Below are 21,217 nucleotides of genomic sequence, written 5' to 3'. Positions count from 1 at the left end.
TGTTTCAGTCACCCATTGTTAAAATTAATTCCCACAACATAAACTTTATTTAGTTGTTCACAGATATGATGGAATCCAGAGGCAGTAACCATGTGAGAACCAAACAAAACAAGGACAGCAGGACAGACAGAAGTCAACCAACAACAGGCTCAATAAATAATATTCACTAAAGCATTTCAATTAGACACACAGAGTGACATTTATTCAAAGTAAAAGTAAAGTTTTTGTGTCAAAATCCCAGTGATGAATCCAAACTTTGCTGCCACCCTGTGGTTCACATTCAGCAGACTGAAACCACTTGTCTTCCTCTGATCTATGGAGCCCTTTTGTTTAACACCTACGCCTTTCATGAAAAGGTCCTAATTTCAGTCAGCCCATCTAATACCCTTCTATTACTTATTGATCACTGACAGCAGCTTTGTTACTCTAGTCTGGATCAGCACCTCATTTGTAATTAATGAGCGGAGCACTGTTGTTGACACGTAGGCTTAATAATTAAACAGCACTATTGTATGTTGGAGGCTGATTTAACACATACATGGTGAAAAAATGAGGTAAACTGCTGCCAACTTGGTACGGTCGACTAGAAACAGCTCTGTCTGAAATGTATTGAAGCATTCAAATGAACTAGATTTGTACTAAAAACTGAGAACGTCTTGTTGAATTAAGGTAGGAGATATTCACACTGCAGATATCAATCAAAATGTCATGCTGGTAATTCATCTTAATTCAATCAATAATATGTTAAAGTCAGTAGAAGAACGTTGGATCGATATTCTTGTCTCTTGTTTATAGATTTGTCTCCCAGCCGCTCATCACTCAGCGCTGCTCCACACATCATAAACACGATTAATCTTTCCCTCCACAGAGGTACAGCAACGCCTTCTGGTAGTCTCCGTCGGTGTCCTCCTGCAGAAACAAAAAGCAGGACGTTTAACCTTTACATTAACCATGCTCTGAGGCATGAAAACTTTCATGTCTCTTTTCCTTTTAACAGCTTTTTGAATTTAAATGAATGTAACTCCTGTTTCCAATGACACTTGTAGGTCACAGTCACATTTAATGAGATGTGGCCGGGCAGATGTTCTGCTCCTCCTCTCCACGTGTTAGTGCAGCCTTCAGCCAAAAATGGAAACTCAAATTGTTCACGTGTCCTTTCTGGCATTCTGAATAAATGCTTGACTTCCTGGCCCCTCTGTCAATCACATGGCCCGCAGCATTCCAGCAAACAGCTTCTGACATTTGAGCGGACTCACTTAGAGCCCTAAAAACACGGGTTATAATTTTTAATGGAATTTACAATGTACTGACTGATTTTTTGCCCTTTAAAAGCATGAATTTGTAACAATGACTAATCAGAGTATCATGCAGGGGATTCATCATGTTGCCAAATCACACTTAGTCATGTAGAGGGATGCAACCACAAGCTGTGTAGTTGGTGACTGTACTCCAACACCTAAGTCTGTAAACAACCATGATCGGCATGTTCACAACAATATCTATATGTAACTGGTCACTGCATTAACACAAACACATTCATATACATGGTCTAATCACCTTTATCATAGGGATGTCCCAATATTATCAACCTACCATTATTATCGGCTGATATTGGCATTAAAATGTAATATCGTTGATGCTGGGATCCGTTTTTACTCTTTTAATAACACAGCTTTGACATACCTTACACATATTGTACATCCAACTCTTCAGATACTTCTCCTCTCACTCAAAATGTGTAAATATGACAGATCTGAGGTTTAGTTTTTGAGGTATTTTTGTTTGTTTGGTGCAACTTGTGATGAAGCAGAAATGTACCCTGTGCAGTGGTGTTTGTTTCTTAGGATTATCTCAGGAAGAATGAGACTGAGCTGCTGTTGGGAGACTAAATAAATATGGCACTTCATTATGCTGCTTAAATCAAAGTGAAGTTGTAGTCGTATGATGCACAGATAATGTTTAAAGTCTAAGTTTGCATGATAGGAGAAATGGGACTCCACGTATTTTGGTATCACAGAGACTTTATCAGATATTGGTAACAGCAAAAAAGCTGATATCAAACATTTATAATTCATCCATTCATTATCTGAACCACTTATTCCAGACAAAGGCCAGAGGTGCCTAACTCCAGTGTGCATCAGGTGAGAGGCCCTGGACGAATCACCCATCCATCACAAGGACACTTGGAGAGAATCAACCAGTCACTCACTCACTTACGTGTAGGGACAGTTCAGGGTTGCCAGTTAACCTAACATGCATGATGTTCTGGCCTGTAGGAGGAAACTTGAGAACATGGAGGTAAACCCACTCATGCAAGTAGAGAACAAGTTAACTCCATGTAGACAGGCTGCAGCTGGGTTTTGAACCCACAGCCTTCGTTTTGTTAAAGCATCTATCCTGAAATCCTGGTTGGAGGATTTTTCTGTGGAATTACAAAGATATAAACTTTATATAGTTAATGATGTCTCCCTTTTTTATTGCAATCTCTGGCTAAACCATTAAGAGGGTGATCATCAGTGATGGGAATAACGGCATCAACGATAACGGTGTTAATAACAACTTACTAATAGTTTTCTCATTTCTGTGTTTGATTACTTTCCCTGTCGTTAGAACGCCGTTTCCGTTACTAATGCAGTAACTGGAGTTCATGGACAAAAACACACAACTTTATTTCTCTTTAAAGAGATCAAATGCAATAATCTATAAGAAATATAATTAATGTGTTGGAACAAAGTGTGTTCCTACATGCGGCATACGCAATTTAATCGCATGAAACAAGCTCATGTAGATCTATCCATGTCCTACTAATCTATTTGCAATTATGCTTTTTTTTATTGGTGTCTTGTTTCATATACACAGAGACATTTAGATTACTGTAATGTTTCCCGTTTATAGTTCACTCGGTTAGGTGCCCATTTATTTCAATTATTAATTTTTATAATAAATGATTAGAGATACTACATTTATTTCATTCGCATTCATTAATTAGTATTGTAGTCATTTGTTGTAAATGTATTAAGTTGAGGGACCAGTGGTGCCTGTGCTCAGCAGCCTCACCTCCATCTGTGCACCCCAGGGCAACTGTGGCTGCGTTGTGTGAATGGGTGAATGACTGATTGTGTTGTAAAGCACCTTGGGGGGTTGTAGAACCCTAAGAAGGCTCTATACAGATACAAACCACTTAGCACTAAGAGGAAATCCAAATTTTGGTGCATGTTTTTTTTTAAGTAAGGCAATAGTTATTTTTCTTGTTAATTAGTTACTTTTATGATATTGTACCTCGTGTTGGGTATTTTTATTAAATGTTCATGTTGGTTGGTCTGTGAATCTTTGTCTGTGTGGGGGATGATGGGCTCCTGTGAAATTTGTAATGCCTGAGGCCAGATCTCTGGAATGTGGTAACCGTGGTAACCCTAGGAGATGGGTCTGTACCTGTATGTAACTTGAGAAGGCCCGCCTTCTCTGTCCTGTTGGTCAATAAAACCCCTGGGAAACTGAGGACTCGTGGGAGAGATGTGGGGCCAGCCTCGGAGGGGGGTTTCCCCTACATCAACTCTCCACTGTTTTGGGGACTCGGGGTACAGTGAAATTCCCTCTTGTGATGTGTGTTTATTTCAGGTTCTATGGTCATGGAAATTACGAATAATCAATCTACTCTCTCTCTGTGTGTGTCGTCCTTTAAGGTAATATGGGATAAATGAAAAATTACCTATCACCTTGGTTACTTTTTGAAAAAGTGATTAGTAACTATAACTAAATACTCCAAAGTAGCTAACTCATCAGCAGCACTGATGTTTGTAATGTTCCAGCAGATTCACATCAGTCGTTCTGTTGGAAACGACGGTGACTTGTGAGCGAGTTAAAATGCTGTCTGACTGTAGCAACAGAAATGAAGGATTAACTAATAAAAACTGGGTTTAGAAGTGCATCGAGGGAACTTAATGCTCTGAAAAGAAAATCTGCTATAATTAGAGTTTCCATATTGAGTAGCTTATTTGTTCAAACGCAGCTGTGAGAACAATTCATCATGTAAAAATGGGGTTATGTGAAATCTATCAATATAAATTACAAATTCAGGAAAAAAAAAGAAAAACATTAAATATTATTCACTTTAATAATTAAAAAAACCACTACATTTTCTCTTTTATTCAAAGGTTTTGTTCATAATGTCCTATTTATTCTATTCAGCATTGGTGAATTCCATGAGAAGAGGGCAATAGTTATTCTCTGTAGGAACATCTGGCCCCGGGAGAATAAATTAATTCACTCTGGCTTGTGTGAGTAGCAGGAAAGCAGTCTCATCACACTGAACAAGACATTTAAAGTAAATTACCAAACCTCACTCCATCACAGAGCTGACATGAACAGCACACCCACATCACGCGCAGCTTGTGGTTTAAAGTCATGCAGAGAGAAAGATGAAGACACGTAGAACAGCAACCAGTGAGAGAAAAGATCTTGCTGTTATCTTTGCACACATTAGATTAATGTGTTCAATAACAACTATAAAAGGAAGATGGGGAGCTTTCTTTTTAAATATTGTTCTGAGCAGTACCTGGATGGTGGTATAGAGACTTTGTCCATACATCTTTTTGAAGTTAGCTCTGATGTCCAACATGTCCACCTCACTCCTGGACACCATGATCCTCGTCAGGGTTTTGTCATCAGTTCCAGCTCGCTGAACATAAAAACAACACATTCATCTGACCTCTGCTCAGTCTAGCAAAATAAAGCTCTGGCTTTTAGTTTTTCGTGGGGATTTGTTTGTTTGCACTTTGCACATTACACAGTGATTTGTTTTATGCCCATAATCTTGCTTCCTTTCACAAACCATAAGAACCACAGTGAGGTTTACTGGGAAAAGTTGACACTTGAAATGAACAAAACATGTTCACAACTTCTATTGTTGGCAGCTTCCCTGATGACTCTGTGGAAATAATTATAAAGAGATGAATGAGCTAACGACTAGGTAAAGCTGTCTTAAAACAGCTCCAATCTCAAAAATGTCATTGTTCTTCATGCAACTTTTTTTTATTTGTTAATTGCAGTCAAAGTTGTACAAAATACATGATTTCTAATCTGAATTTAATGATTGTTAAATATTTTTTATTAATTATTACAGAGTAAATATTATTAACGAGTAAATAGGAAGTTTTAAAGGAGTCCTACGCTCGTTATTTTGATCTGTAATGGTCTCTGTTAGGAACAAATGTTGTGAGTCACTTCGGTGGGAGGAAAACAAGCTCTGGCGCTTTCTCATAAACCAATATGAAAATCTGAGAATGATTGAGGTCAGCACTGTTTTAATACAGCAGTAATACACTTTGGTCTTGGTTTTGTTCAGACCAGCTGTTGGCTCATCAGTTCTGTAGGACATAAATTTTATTTCTCCAAACAGAGGCCATTCAATGAGTTCACTGCATCAGGAAAATTTGTATATACCGCAAATCCTCTAATACAGGCCCGGGCCTGTATTTGACTCAAGCTCATCAAGCTCCAGGCCTTTATTGGAAGGAGGGCTAGAATTAGAGGCAGGCCTCAATTTCTATTTGAGCAAAATGAACTAATGGTTCGCTGGAGTTTTTGACAATTAAAATTGCGCCCACATTTTCAAAGCTAAACACATTTCTTTTAACAACGGTAGTTTCTGCTTCAGCCATCTCCCCCCTCCCCCTGCGCAGCGGCCGCAAACTCACTGATGCGCCTGCAGCCTGTCGGAGTTCCTGCTGCTCTAAACATTAAAATAATTATTTCATTTTCTGTTCCTCACTTCTGATTACCTTCAATGTTGTCTGTTTGTTGCAACCACCAGGTACAAAAACTAACTTGTTTTTATTTGACTATTTTTCTTTCCTGCCTGTTTATTATCTTCCTGCATCTCCTCTCAGTCCTAAAGAAAAACTGCTACCTGGGTTCATATATATTCACCTCATGAGTTACCTTTGAATTGTAGTTCTAAAAGATCTACTGACCGCAAAAACAGCGGAGTGCTCGCTGCTTGCTGGCCGCATCAGTGATTGGTGCGTCACCGGATGACAAGGTGATGCGCCCCGCTCCACAGCGAAACACATCAGGCACAAATAAAAGACAGAAAACATTAAAGGAAATGAGCCGACATGAACGATCGCGTGTCGGTACCGACGCTCTGACACAGCGTGTGCCCCCCTCCCCCCCGAGCGCTGGAGCTTGTCACCTGCTAACAGCAGGCTGCTGTCTTTTCCGAGGGAGGCATCTTGCCGGTCATCATCACGTGACAGCGACTAGTCAATGACAGGCATAGAAAGTCACTATAGTGAAGTTGACTAGTTCATACAACCCCTGCTACTACTCCCCAGAGTGTTCTGTAGCATAATCAGCACGTTCTCTTTGAACTTGATATCAAATTTTCGTCTCCTCTTCGTCTCCGCACGGTTAAAGTTACCCTCGCGGTCTATCACTGGCAAATCAAAAGTGAGACGGATGACACAACCGCCCCCGTACTTGCTTGTTACCACATTCCACCCGGCCACAATAAAAAACCGGCCATTATTCACCTCCGCCGACTCCGACCAAAATATGAGACCTGGCCGTTAATTGAATACCGGCTAATATTAGAGGATTTACAGTATTCAGTTTGACAGAGAAACACATTCTAACCCCTTCTTTACACCGGTGGCATCAGCAGTGTGGACTAGCAGCAGAACACTGCTGCTTCAAATAGAAACTATTATGGTATATAGGTGTGATTCAAACCAGCCAGGATGCAGAAACATTCAGGCCCATTCCAGAAGCAGGGCACTGTGCTACTATTGGGTATTGGGTTCTATGTTTGCTGCGAGCGGCTTCTGGGACACGTCAATTTCCTCCGTTAACTTAGGGCTAGGAACCCACACACGGCTTTACTGTAAAACCTCTGGTAAATTTCAAAGGAAAAGTCTACAGAAGCAATGCAATTTCATATCTACGTAGATTACGTCTATGTGACCTAACGGCTTATTTACTTCCAGCATCGTTCCAGAAGTGCAACAGTATGTTTTCATGGCTTAAATCCTGTGGAGAGGAACAACATGATATATGATATCAAAGAGCGATATCAAACATGATTTCTTTCTTTTTGGTTTAATGGTGGATGGCATGAGCAAACCGTGACCTTTGAAGGTTTGAGGGATCTCATGATCTCGCAAGTTAAGTGAGAAGGATGGTGGAAGTCTTGAAAACTTTTGTGATCTTTCGAGTCCAGCTGGGAGCACGGTGAGGAAGCCGCTTCGCTGCTGAGATTCTCCCGGTGAGTACTGGCATGCAGCAAAGCATGTGGCTAACCATCCCGCTGCTGTTGTGTACCACTGATGCTTCCAGTGTGAAGTAGGGGTAAAACAGCCAGAAAATATAAGTCATCTTTACCCTAATCTGTAAAACCTTTAAATAGGTAGGAGAGGTCTACAGACTCAGAGCTAAGAGAAGGCTTGTTAGAAGTTAATTGGCTGAAAACAAAATTTGTCATCTGGGGATTGATCACACCAGGAATAATTAAACACATATGGGTCCTTTCTTTGGTTTAGCTAGGATTTAAATAAGAAGGTTGCAGGACTAGTTTCCCTCAGCTTCTCGTGGTTCTGCTGTAAGCTGCAGGCCATTAAGTTTATTGGACTTCAGTTGCAGCAAATGACTGCAGTAAATTTTCACTGTGTGGGTTGAACAGCGATACCTACCCTCATAGATTTATAAAGGCTCTCAGCAAAATACCCTGGGACACTTTTGACACATTTCACTGAGGAGAGAAATGACAAGAAAGAGACAGATTCTTTATTAGGTTAAGATGAGGCAGAAGAACATTCAGACACGTATGACAGACGATTAAATTCAGAGGGAGAACATTGAATTGGTTTACAGTAGGTGTCACCCTTCTAAAATGAGTGTCGTACCAATAGCCAGCATCAAGTCCTCCAGATTCCCAGTGGTCTCGCCTTTAATGCTCTCCTCAATATCCGAGCCTGAGATCTTCTTGTAGGCATCAAATACTGAAGAGAACAAAACAACCAGAGTGGCAGCAGAGGAATGAAACCTGTTCAACTTTTAAAATTGGACAATTGATTTTAAACCTAATTGTGTTTCCAGTTCAAAGTTAGCTGATTGCTTTTCTCGGTCAGTGTGAAATCAGCATCTTGTGTTCAAAAACACAATGTTGCTCAGAAGAAGTTTATTTGATACTTTTCTGATAAAATGTGCACCGTACGTGTAAATACAGTTTAATGTATTAACAACAAAGAAATTGTGAAAACATTTAAGCTCAAGGTAGTTCAGAATGTGGGCCGCAGGCCATTTTTGGCCCTCGGAGTGAGATTTTTGAGACTACAATTCAGGAATGGTTTTATTCTAACCCTTGAGCAAAGTGGACTTTATTTAGTGTGAAGATTTAATAAAAATGCAGATAAAAAGATTTGCAAACGGAAAATGTTTTAGTACTTTAAGAAGAATTTTTATTTTATTAACCCTGTTTGCTGTGGTTTTATCACAAACCCTGACTTTACTTTGGACAAAACCCGTAACAAGCTGGCAGCTGCTTTTGTTGCTGAGAATAGACAAAAAATATTTTCAGGACCAAATCAAGCAATTGACCAAATATTTTAATAGCGCAAACATATGAGATCCTTTTAATTGTTTTACAAAGATATATTTATGATTTTTTATTTTATTGTGTAATGTTTTGTCTGTTAGGCAAATTTAAAAGTATTTAAATTTTAATTGTTTTTACATTTTTAAATCAAAATATTCTGATGCTGATGGCCGTGCATACTTAAAACAGACAAAACATTTGGACTCCAATGATTTAGAGTAAAGGACTGTTGATTTAGGTCTGTCTATTTTTTTCACCATTTCAACCAAAAACACATTTTCCAGTTTCTCAGCCAACATGATAGTTTGCATCCTTTGCAGAGGTTTTCTGTTTTCTTGTGCGAGTCAGAGTTTCACTCTTGTTTTGCTGTAGACTGTCTATCAGAAAGGTCTCAATGTATCTAGATCTGTTTATGTTTATGTATTTAGCAGATGCTTTTGTCCAAAGCGACTTGTCCAGACCTCATCCAGACCTAGATCTCATCTGAATGTCTTAAAAATTTGTTTCAGTGAATCAGAAAATGTGAGACGAGAAGTCGGCGACGTGTGAACCCAGGTTGTGACTGAGATTAAAACATCTATTTAAACTAATCTGTTTTAAGATTTTATGTATTTGTGTGTTCAGACTGACGTGTTACCAGTCTAAACAAGAACAGTCTCCATGACTGAGCGGTTCTGGCCCAGAGGACTGCTGCAGAGCTCGTGGCTCTTGTGTGTCTCACCTTATTAGAGCTGCTTGCCTTCATGGTGTCTCTGCTTTCTACACCATGCACACACTTCTGCAGCTTAGACTGTGGATTTTTAGTTTATATTTTTACTTTGATTTCTTCCTTTTGTGACTGACAGATAACATAATTCATATGTGCACACAACATTAGAATGCACCAGCTTGAGTGACCTCACCCCTTCGAAGATGCTCCTCACTCCTGTTGCCAAGAATTGTGATGAATTTTTCCTCGTCTGTGCCACACTTGCCCTCACCAGCAGCGTACAGGTCCTGCAAAGGCAGAGCACACACCTGTATTCACAGACACACACACACACACACATTGCCACCTGGCAGAGCAGACGCGACAGCAGTAATGAAGGGATCTACACTGTGGGGAGAAAAAAGCACCTTAGAAAAACAGTTTTTCTGTTAGTTTCTTCTGCTATAACAGAAAAACATTCTATCCTGGACTCTTTCCATCATACATACCAACCATTTTATCATCAAATGTCAATAAACATGTTTTTCTATTATTTTGTTATGCTGTTACAGGAAAAACTCCTAAAATTAGGTATTTTGTTATGCAGCTAAATGATTATTATAATCTTTTCATCATTTTAAAAAACATTTTATCATCAAATGCCAATAAGCTTGTGTTTTTCTGCTCAAATCAAAACGTTTTGTTTGTTCTGTGATGAATTTTAGTGTTAGTTCCCAATTCACAGCTCAATAACACTAACGGGAAACGACCTGTGAGCGCTGCGAGTTAACATCCTGAGTGACTGTTCTGAAGAGGAGTCATTCTCTTGCAGACTCAAGACTCATGTCAAGTGTTGCTAAAGCCAATTAAACATTATGGAATCCTGATTGAAATGTTTCCTTGAATTGTTATTTAAGACATGACTTGAAAATCTGCTTGTTTTGTTGCTGTTTGGCATTAAATGAAAGTGTTACCTGCCTAGCACCAAGGCTGTAACGTGAAATGGATGGAGCATGACTCATCCCTTTAGACCCCAAAGAGATACCAGATCCGGTCGTACCATTTGTGTCATAACAGGACTTAATAGCTTTCTATTAGTAGTAAAGAGGGGTAGCAGCCCACTTAAATGAAGTCATTATGCAGCTCAGTAACGTTTTGTTTCAGTTGTTTGCTTTGGGTCTGAGAGTTCTCTCTATTACACACCGTGGCAAAAAGAGAAAATGGTTTCTGATGAATATGAGACCAGCCTGTCATTAAAGCGCAATGATTTTTTTTTATGTGTGTGAGATACTGTTTCCCATTTTCACTGATCTTGTTTTTATGAAGGAAGTAAGGCTCAAGGCTGGAAATATACAAACACTGAAACTTGATTTCTTTTTTACTAAATACCTAACTGAGCAGCTATACATGTTTTTTAACCTTTTGTTATTTTATTTCTAAAAAGCAATAATTTTGCTATTTGTTTGACATTTCTAAAAAACAAACGGGCCGTTAAAGGTTGATTAAAACATTTTTACATTTTACATTTTCTGATTACAATCGGTCACTCTGAGTTTTTAATGCAGGCTGAACATAAAAATCGTTTCCCACACCTACAAACGTGGACAAAATTATTGGCACCCTTTGGTTAATGAAAGAAAAACCACAATGGTCACAGAAATAACTTGAATCTGACAAAAGTAACAATAAATCAAAATTCTATGAAATTTAGCAAATGAAAGTCAGACATTGCTTTTTAACCATGCTTCAGCAGAATTATTTAAAAAATAAATTCACAGAACAGGACTGGACACAAATGATGGTACCCCTAGAAAAGACTGAAAATAATGTGACCAAAGTGACATGTTCATTCAAAGTGTGCCCACTAATTAGCATCACAGGTGTCTACAATCTTGTAATCAGTCAGTGGGCCTATAGATCAGGTTCCAGGTAGTCAGTGTGGTGTTTGGTGACATGGTATGCACCACACTCAACATGGACCAGAGGATGCAAACAGTTGTCTCAGAAGATTAGAAAGAAAATTATAGACAAGCATTTTAAAGGTAAATGTTACAAGACCATCTCCAAGCAGCTAGATGTTCCTGTGACTACAGTTGCTCATATTATTCAGAAAATTAAGATCCACGGGCCTGTAGCCAACCTCCTTGGACGTGGCCACAGAAGGAAAATTGATGACAAATCAAAGAGACGGATAATCTGAACAAAAGAGCCCAGAAAAACTTCTAAAGAGATCCAATGTGAACTTCAGGTTCAAGGTACATCAGTGTCAGATTGTACCATTCATCGTTGTTTGAGCCAAAGTGGACTACATGGGAGACAACCAAGGAGGACTCCATTGTTGAAAACAAATCATAAAAAAGCCAGACTGGAATATGGTAAACTACTTGTTGGCAAGCCACAAAGCTTCTGGGAGAACTTTTTGCTCATCAGCTCTGTGTTCACATTCAGAAAAATGAAGCATATGTAGCGTCACCGAAGGTCCTCTAATTTGTGGCAAAGGGCACATCTACCCAACTGGGTCAAACAGTACTTTTAAATCCACAGATTAAACAAGGAGCCATGATGTCTGCTCAAGATCATATCCATATCTGCTGCTGTTCCATCCCAGGAGGAGGATACTTCAATTCACGATGATAATAATTAGATAATAATAATTAATAAAACTCATTGATTTTAGTACTGTTTAATATAATCATCATATATGATCACTTGGTTCAATATAAAGGTATTTTAATTACATGAAATTAATTTATGCTTTGGGTATAATAATAATGATTAATTATGATTATGGTTGATGACAGTAAAATATGTGTTCAGCAAGGTTGTCTGTGAGGTTTTTCTTTCCAAGATGGTGCCGCAGACGGCTGCCTTGGTACTTTGGTGCGCTGTGATTGTTCTGTTTTTGTGTGTAAATTGTGTATCTGGGTTCTCCTACTCAAGAGAAGAACTCATAAGTTACAACACTATGATTCCGGTGGACTTAACCTCGTTTTTTGTTGCATCCGGGGCCGATTTAATATCAACTTTGATCAGGAAAGTGAGACGCAGGAGGAGAGGAAAACGAGCAGGCGCGCTCGTGCGTCTGAGGAGACGGGGACTGCGCACGGCTCTACCTGGGATCTTCCTCTCTAATGTGCGCTCACTCCGCAACAAAATGGACGAGCTGACCCGGATGAGGAACATAAACAGAGACTTCTCCTCATCTGGGGTTCTATGCTTCATTGAAACATGGCTCAGTGAGGACACCCCCGACTGCGCGCTCCAGCTGGAGGGGTTTCACCTCATCCGCGCAGATCGGGAAGCGACTCTCTCCGGCAAGACCACAGGTGGAGGTGTGTGTTTTTACATCAATAATGGTTGGTGCACAGATGTCACAGTGATCGCGCAGCATTGTTCTCCATCTCGGGAATATCTTTTCACAAACTGTAAACCATTTTACTCTCCGCGGGAGTTCGCCTCATTCATTCTAGGCGCTGTTTACATCCCACCTGACGCGGACGTGCACGAGGCTCAGCGTGCGCTCGCGGAAGAGATACTGTGCATGGAGCGGACGTACCCGGACTCCCTCATCATTGTACTTGGAGACTTTAACAAAGCTAATCTGAGCCAGGAGCTTCCCAAATATAAACAGTATATCAAATGTCCAACCAGAGAGGACAAAACCTTGGACCACTGTTACAGCACAGTAACAGGAGCCTATCATGCAGTAGCGCGTGCTGCGCTTGGACTCTCTGACCACCCATCTGATCCCAGCTTACAAACAAAGGCTAAAACTCTCCAAGCCTGTTGTGAAGTCAACAAGACAGTGGAACACAGATAACACAGATGAGCTTCGCGCATGCTTTGAGACCACAGACTGGGAGGTAATGAAGGCCACCTCAGACAGTTTAGATGAGTTCACAGATACCGTCACCTCCTACATCCACTTCTGTCAGGACAGCATCATACATCACACACCAGGGTGAGTTATAACAATGACAAAGCCTGGTTTACCCCTAAACTCAAACAGCTGTGGCTAGAAAAGAGAGATGCATTCCAAAGGGGGGACAAGGACTCCTACAGAGACACTAAATACAGGTTCAGCAAAGAATTGGTCAAAGCATAACACCAGCATCATGACAAAATGCAGCAGCAAATCTCTGAAAACGACCCAACCTCTGTGTGGAAAAGTTTCAGGAACATCACCAACTACAAACCCAGAACCCCCCGCCTCCACTGATAATCTGCTCTTGGCAAACAACCTAAACAATTTCTATTGTCGGTTTGATGAGCCATCAGGCAGGCCTCACTCCTCGTCCAGCCCCAACAATAGAGACATTGGTCAGCCACTCCCCACTACAGAGCCATCACCATCACTGTGGAATTTACCTTCATCACCCTCCCCCTCACTCCCCACTCATGAAGTCTTCACATCACACACCTCCACCAGAAATCTACACATTCATGAAGCAGATGTAAAGAAGCAGTTCAGGTCTCTTAACACACGAAAAGCCCCGGGCCCTGATGGCGTGGCTCCTGCCACTCTAAAGCACTGTGCTGAAGAGCTGGCCCCAGTGTTTACGAGCATCTTCAACTCCTCACTAGAGGAATCTCATGTGCCTGCCTGCTTCAAGATCTCCACCATAGTCCCTGTCCCCAAGAAACCAAGAATCACTGGACTGAATGACTACACACCTGTGGCTCTGACATCTGTGGTCATGAAGTCATTTGAGCACCTAGTTCTCCCCCACCTCAAGACCCTCACAGCCCCCCCCCCCTCCTGGACCCCCTGCAGTTTGCATACAGAGCAAACAGGTCTGTAGATGACGCAATCAACATGTCTCTACAATTCATCCTGCAGCATCTGGACTCCCCAGGTACCTACGCCACGATATTGTTCGTGGACTTCAGCTCTGCATTCAACACAATCCTGCCAGACCTCCTCCAAGACAAAATGTCCCAGATGAATGTGCCTGACCCCATCTGCAGGTGGATCACTGACTTCCTGACAGACAGGAAACAACAAGTCAGGCTGGGGAAGAATGTCTCGGACCAACGGACCATCAGCACCGGCTCACCACAGGGCTGTGTTCTTTCCCCTCTGCTCTTCTCCCTGTACACCAACAGCTGCACCTCCAAGCATGAGTCTGTCAAACTAATTAAGTTTGCTGACGACACCACCATCATCGGACTCATCTCTAATGGGGATGAGTCCGCATACAGAATGGAGGCTGAACAGCTGGTGTCCTGGTGAAGCCACAACAACCTGGTGCTAAACACCCAGAAGACAGCAGAGGTTGTTGTGGACTTTAGGAAACACACACACCCCATCGCCCCCTTAAACCTGTCTGACACTCCCATCACGATGGTGGACTCATGTCGCTTCCTGGGCACCACCATCACCCAGGACCTCAAATGGGAGCCCACCATCACCACCATCAGAAAAAAGGCCCAGCAGAGGATGTACTTCCTGAGGCAGTTGAAGAAATTCAACCTATCACCACAGTCAATGAGGCATTTCTACACCGCTATCATCGAGTCCATCCTCACCTCCTCCATCACCGTGTGGTACTCTGGAGCTACCACCAGGGACAAGAAGAGGCTGCAGCGTGCCGTGCGCTCTGCAGAGAAGGTCATTGGCTGCAAACTCCCCTCCATTCAAGATCTGTACACCTTTAGGACATTGAGGCGTGCAGGTCGGATAATAGCTGACTCGTCTCACCCTGGACACAGTCTCTTCGACTCGCTCCCATCTGGCAGAAGGCTCAGATCCATTATGACCAGAACCTCTCGCCACAAAAACAGTTTCTTCCCCTCTGCAGTTGGACAGTCGCGAGGTTGCCGAGCACTGGCGCCACCGGTCCCTCTGACCACCACCAGCAGGCAATGTGGGTTATGTGTCTTGCCCAAGGACACAACAGCGACAGACTGAGCGAGGCTCGAACCTGCAACCTTCCGATTATGGGGCGAGCACTTAACTCCTGTGCCACCGTCACCCCAAGAACATTGTCCCTATTGGGAAGTATGGAGGAGGCACTGTTATGTTCTGGGGCTGCTTTGCCGTATCACAGGGTGTCTTGAATCTGTGTAGGAACGATGAAATCTCAAGACTATCAACAGATTCTAGAGACAAATAGCTGGCCAGTGTCAGAAAACTTGGACTCAGTCGCAGGTCATGGGTCTTGTAACAGGACAATGACCCAAAACACACAGCTAAACACACCAAGAATGGCTAAGAGGAAAACACTGGACTGTTCTAAAGTGGCCTCCTATGAGCCCTGAATTCAGCCCTATTGAGCTTCTCTGGAAGGAGTTTAAACATGCCGTCTGGAAAAGGCATCCTTCAAACCTGAGACAACTGGAGTAGTTTGCTCATGAGGAGTGGGCCAAAATACCTGCTGAGAGGTGCAGAAGTCTCATTGACAGTTACATTAATTGTGTTACAGTTATTGCCTCAAAAGGTTGCTCAAAAAATACGAAGTTAGGGGTACCATCATTTTTGTCCAGGCCATGAGTTAATTTTTTAAAATATTTCCATTGAGGCATGGTTAAAAAACAATGTTTGACTTTCATTGGTGTAACGTGAGGAAATATGGGTTTTCTGTGCCAAAGGTCATTTGACTCGGCTGGGTCAAGAGCTGGGTCGCTGAGAACTTTCACCCACAGATTAAGACCTGAACGCCAGCGAGTCTGGGAGAAACCATAACATCTGAACACCTGCAGTGCCAGAAGATGTGTTCCCATGGAAAAGCTAGTCATAATAGAGTCTTACGCTTCCTTTGTTTATTAATGCTAAATAATCATTTTACCATTTTACTCATTATAAATGTGTTTTAATCAAATGAATGATTATTATGCTTTGGTTAATCATAGCTATAATGAATCCATACTTAATTAAATAATGTTTGAAGATGTTTTAGTGGTGACCTTCACACACTCAAACACTCACTCAAACACTCACACACACACAAACTCTCACAGTAAACTCCAAAACACATTTGCTCTGACGCACACGTTTGCTTTGAGAAGAGAACTGGGTTTGGTAAGTTTCAGTCTCATGATTCAGTTCGAGTTTGTCAACGAGAGAGTTCGGACGTGTTGAACACGCACCCGGGGAAGGGAGCCTGCGGCTCCTGCCCCCCCCCCCCCCCCCCCCCCCCCCCGCCCACGCTATTCCTGCCAAGCCAGACAGGGATAGTTGAATTGCAACCGCTAACACAGACTCGTCCCGAGTCTTTTGATTTTCTGAGTAATTAAACTTAAGAAAGCGCATCTGCAAACGCTTCATCATCACGTGTACCGAGGTCATCTCTGGACCGGGTCGCAGCACGCCTTCGTCTTCTCTGCCAGCCGAGGTGTCACCCCTGGATGAAACATCGTCCTTTGATGTCCCGGGTCTAAAAGAGGGTCCGAATACGGTGAGGCAGTCCACGAGAGATAGCGTTTGATGCATCTTTTCCAACAAAACCTAAGTTTATTCAAACCATCACTTTTCACTCAGACACCTGTTTCTTCCTGAAGCAAAATCAGATGCACACACGCATTCATCTCACCTTATTCTCAATTTTCACTACATTTTGCACACACGCATCCATAATCACACCACTCTCAATTCTCACACATCCAACACAAGGTCTATTTGAGCAAGTTTACAATATCAACTGTTAAAGATTGTTCAACAAAGTTGCCAATGTTGATTGTTGTTTCCTATGCTTGTATTTCAAAATCATTAGTTTAATTTGAAGAATTAAATCTTTTACTTTCAAACTTGTCTCTTCATTGAACCGAAACACAGACCCAAGGATATTATCGACAGTTTATCGATGAAAACAACCTTTGAGTCTTCTTAAAACTATAAAATATGTAGGATGGTTCCTCTTTCATAAAAGAGCATAAACCATTACTCTACATAATTAAAAGAGCCTAATCAGGTTCACTACATTGGTTAATTTTTATTTATTGTTACTTTTATCAAATTTGTGTTATTTCTGTGACCATTGTAGGTTTTTTCTTTCATCGACTGAAGGGTACCAACAATTTTGTCCACGTCTGTATTTCTTGGATAAGCTTCTGACAGTGAAACTATAGGATTTGAAAATCCTGACAGATCTACGTCACACTGTCACTTAAAATTCATGGACTCACCCATCTTGACTCTCAATGGGGAAGGCTGTTGTTGCTTTATCGTCAAGGAAAGAGCAGTGGACGTTTCAGCTAGTTTGCTAACCGTTAGCATTAGCAACATCACCACACGGCAGAAGCTCCTCCCGGTTTTAGTTATTTGTGAAGATGAAACATCCACGTTGCAAGTCAGTTGTAGAGTCGTGTTGCTGTTATCCAATCCAAGGATAGATGTCCAAATATTAGGAAATGGGACTCTAAAACCTGCCGTCTGAAGCTCAGCTGTGATGTGGGAAACTTTTAGGTTATAGAAATGGTGCGCCAGTATATTTTTTCTCCCCAGAGACCACTGCAAATATATAGATTAAATGAGTCAAGTACTCCTTTAAGGTAACATTTTCTTACCTTAGCATCCTTTTCAATATTGTCCTCGTCTACGTCCTCCTCCCTGCTCCCCTTTGCAGAGCAAAAAGTATAAACGTTGGAGGGCAGGCAGGTGGAAAAGACAGAAACACAAGGTGACAAACAGAATGTAGGTCAGTACAGATGAGCTCAGGTAGCTCCTGAAGATTAGATTAACCTGAGAGAGCCGCAGAACGCTGGGATTACTTTTCTGTCTGCAGAACAAAAACACATTCTAAACCATCGGTGGTGTGTGGTGGTGGTGTCCTCAGCCTGCCCTCCCAAGACTAGACTTATATTTCTCATGACTTTATAATGACATCACCACGGACTCTCATTATCGTGACGGGAAACACAAGCTTTCCAGCCAGGCCTCTTTTTACCTGCAGAAGGATCACCAACAGTTTCCTGTAGCTCCCTCCGGTGTCACCGCAGATGTCTTTCTCCAGTTTGCCTCCAAACTCTGGAGAAAGAAAGAAAAGAGGGAAGGACAGCTCACAGCGGCTGCTAATGGACGTGATAGTCGGCTGCTCTTCATTTCTACAGGAACAGCTGCAGTGATTTGATTAGTCAATTAGCGGCTTTCTCTTTTGTTCAAATCAGAGAAACAGGGCTCTTTGCTGTCAGGTTTTTTAGTTCTTTTGGTTCTATATATATATATATATATATATATATATATATATATATATATATATATATATATATATATATATATATATATATATATATATATATATATATATATATATATATATATATATATTTCAAGCACATAATAAGGTCAACAAAGGAAGAAATCCTTTAAATTAAGCACCAGGATTCTGAGTTTTCACCTATTTGATGCCAGAAGAGGTAGAAAGCAAACAGCATTAAACACTGATCTGGGAAAACTCACATTCATTACAGACTCACCTTATTTTATTTAAGGAATAACCTGGAAAATGCCTAAATTACCTGCTAAACTTGAGTTAAACTGTCCCACAAGTAATTTTCAAAACCAAATATAGAGGTCCTTCTCAAAAAAAATTGCATGTTGTGATAAAGTTCATTATTGTCTGTAACATACTAATTAACATTAGACTTTCACATATATTAGATTCATTACACACAACTGAAGTAGTACCAGCCTTTTATTGTATCTAATATTGATGATTTTGGCATACAGCTCATGAAACCCCAAAATTCCTATCTCAAAAAATGAGCATATCATGAAAAGGTTCTCTAAACAAGCTATTAACCTACTCATCTGAAGCAACTAATTAACTTCAAACACCTGCTAAAGATTCCTGAGGCTCTTAAAAACTCCCAGCCTGGTTCATTACTCAAAACCGCAATCATGGGTAAGACTGCCGACCTGACTGCTGTCCAGAAGGCCATCATTGACACCCTCAAGCAAGAGGGTAAGACACAGAAAGAAATTTCTGAATGAATAGGCTGTTCCCAGAGTGCTGTATCAAGGCACCTCAGTGGGAAGTCTGTGGGAAGGAAAAAGTGTGGCAGAAAACGCTGCACAACGAGAAGAGGTGACCGGACCCTGAGGAAGATTGTGGAGAAGGACCAATTCCAGACAATGGGGGACCCACAGTCAGTGATGGTCTGGGGTGGCATGTCAGCTGCTGGTGTTGGTCCGCTGTGTTTTATCAAGGGCAGGGTCAATGCAGCTAGCTATCAGGAGATTTTGGATCACTTCATGCTTCCATCTGCTGAAAAGCTTTATGAAGATGAAGATTTCATTTTTCAGCACGACCTGGCACCTGCTCAAAGTGCCAAAACCACTGGTAAATGGTTTACTGACCATGGTATTACTGTGCTCAATTGGCCTGCCAACTCTCCTGACCTGAACCCCATAGAGCATCTGTGGGATATTGTGAAAAGAAAGTTGAGAGATGCAAAACCCAACACTCTGGATGAGCTTAAGGCCGCTATCGAAGCATTCTGGGCCTCCATAACACCTCAGCAGAGCCACAGGCTGATTGCCTCCATGTCACGCCGCATTGAAGCAGTCATTTCTGCTAAAGGATTCCCGACCAAGTATTGAGTGCATAACTGAACATAATTATTTGAAGGTTGACTTAATTTGTATTAAAAACACTTTTCTTTTATTGGTTGGATGAAATATACTAATTTTTTATAGTAATTTTGGGTTTTCATGAGCTATATGCCAAAATCATCAATATTAGAAACAATAAAAGGCTTGAACTACTTCAGTTGTGTGTAATTAATCTAATATATATGAAAGTCTAATGTTTATCAATACATTACAGACAATAATGAACTTTATCGCAATATGCTAATTTTTTTGAGAAAGACCTGTATAAACATTTTCCAGATACAAATACTGGTAATCTAAAAAAAACTCTGTTATTTATAATTAAAATTATTACAAAAGTGTGAGTAATTAATTTCAATTATTGATCACTTTGTCATTTACTGTAAAACAGCTGCTGTAGTTCAGACTAGCCACCTGCTGTCTTGTGTTTCACCGTGTGTCACGTTACATCACCTTTCTTGTAGACTTTGGTGATTTCTTTAATCTCTTCGCCAGTCCTGGAGGCCAAGATCTCAATCAGGACTTGATCATCAGTCCCGGCGCCCTGGGAACCAAACACAGTCAGCTCAATCTGAAACTATATGGATTTTCCTCAGCAACTCACTTCAGATTGTATTAGCCTTGAGTGAGACATAAAACACATCAGAGGTAAAATGTTAAGTTGCTAAAGAGTTCATCAAGTTTGATTTGGTGTAATTTTCCTTTTTACGTCAGGGCTAGTCAATACAGAAAAAAACACACAAATACAAGCTAAATATCATGAAGTTTATAAAAACTCCATGACAGATGATTTCCATCATGGAGGATGCTAAATTAAAAAACGTGAGAAACACCCATGAGATAAGTTATTTTCTTTTGAGCTTTTAAGGCAATCAAAATATAATAGAACCCTCAGCACACAGACAAAAAAACTGATTTTGACATTTTTGTAACATAAGACGAGTGATGTTTAAAAAAACCTCTGAATGAAATTGTCTTGTGTCATTGACTCATTTCTTTCAGAGCACATTATCCGTGGTGTGATGTTAAAGTCTAACGGGTTTGTGGAATAGAAATGACATATTCTGAAACAAAGGAGCTATAAAAAACCCACTAACAACATGAATAATCAAGAAAAAGATTATTTAAAATATTGTTTACTAGATTTACATTGTCAGCAAAAAAATTAAAAACAAATCTTCTACTATGCTGTGTTTAGAAAAGATTTAAAACAATTGAAGATTTTACGCTTTAGGTGCATCTGCTGACTTTATGTTCCAGGAAAATGAAACTGTTTCTTTCCTGCTTTTTAACTGATTTGAGTTGGGCAACAACAACAATGTGCTTTTTGAAGAAGAAGAAGAAGAAGAACCTTTTTATACCCATTATTATTTAGCATGCCAAC

At 40.8% G+C, this 21,217-nt stretch overlaps 1 protein-coding gene across 1 annotated transcript in view; it reads right to left on the bottom strand.

The window, feature by feature from the left end:
• Window positions 1-706: 706 nt before the first annotated feature.
• anxa5a (annexin A5a) overlaps window positions 707-21,217 on the bottom strand; it is a 38,823-nt gene continuing 18,312 nt past the window's right edge. Inside the window, exons 6-13 of the mRNA XM_015951264.3 lie at window positions 20,287-20,377; window positions 18,167-18,246; window positions 17,787-17,837; window positions 9,496-9,589; window positions 7,902-7,997; window positions 7,689-7,747; window positions 4,556-4,678; window positions 707-909 (exon numbers count right to left, since the gene is read on the bottom strand). Of these exons, the coding sequence (XP_015806750.1) occupies window positions 850-909; window positions 4,556-4,678; window positions 7,689-7,747; window positions 7,902-7,997; window positions 9,496-9,589; window positions 17,787-17,837; window positions 18,167-18,246; window positions 20,287-20,377 (654 nt within the window). The 3' untranslated portion in view covers window positions 707-849. The remainder of the gene's footprint in view (window positions 910-4,555; window positions 4,679-7,688; window positions 7,748-7,901; window positions 7,998-9,495; window positions 9,590-17,786; window positions 17,838-18,166; window positions 18,247-20,286; window positions 20,378-21,217) is intronic.

The sequence above is a fragment of the Nothobranchius furzeri genome, chromosome 1 (assembly GCF_043380555.1).
Source record: "Nothobranchius furzeri strain GRZ-AD chromosome 1, NfurGRZ-RIMD1, whole genome shotgun sequence".
Taxonomy (NCBI): Eukaryota; Metazoa; Chordata; class Actinopteri; order Cyprinodontiformes; family Nothobranchiidae; genus Nothobranchius; species Nothobranchius furzeri.
Note: the sequence above shows the minus strand (reverse complement) of the source record. Positions and strands in the feature narration are given on the sequence as shown.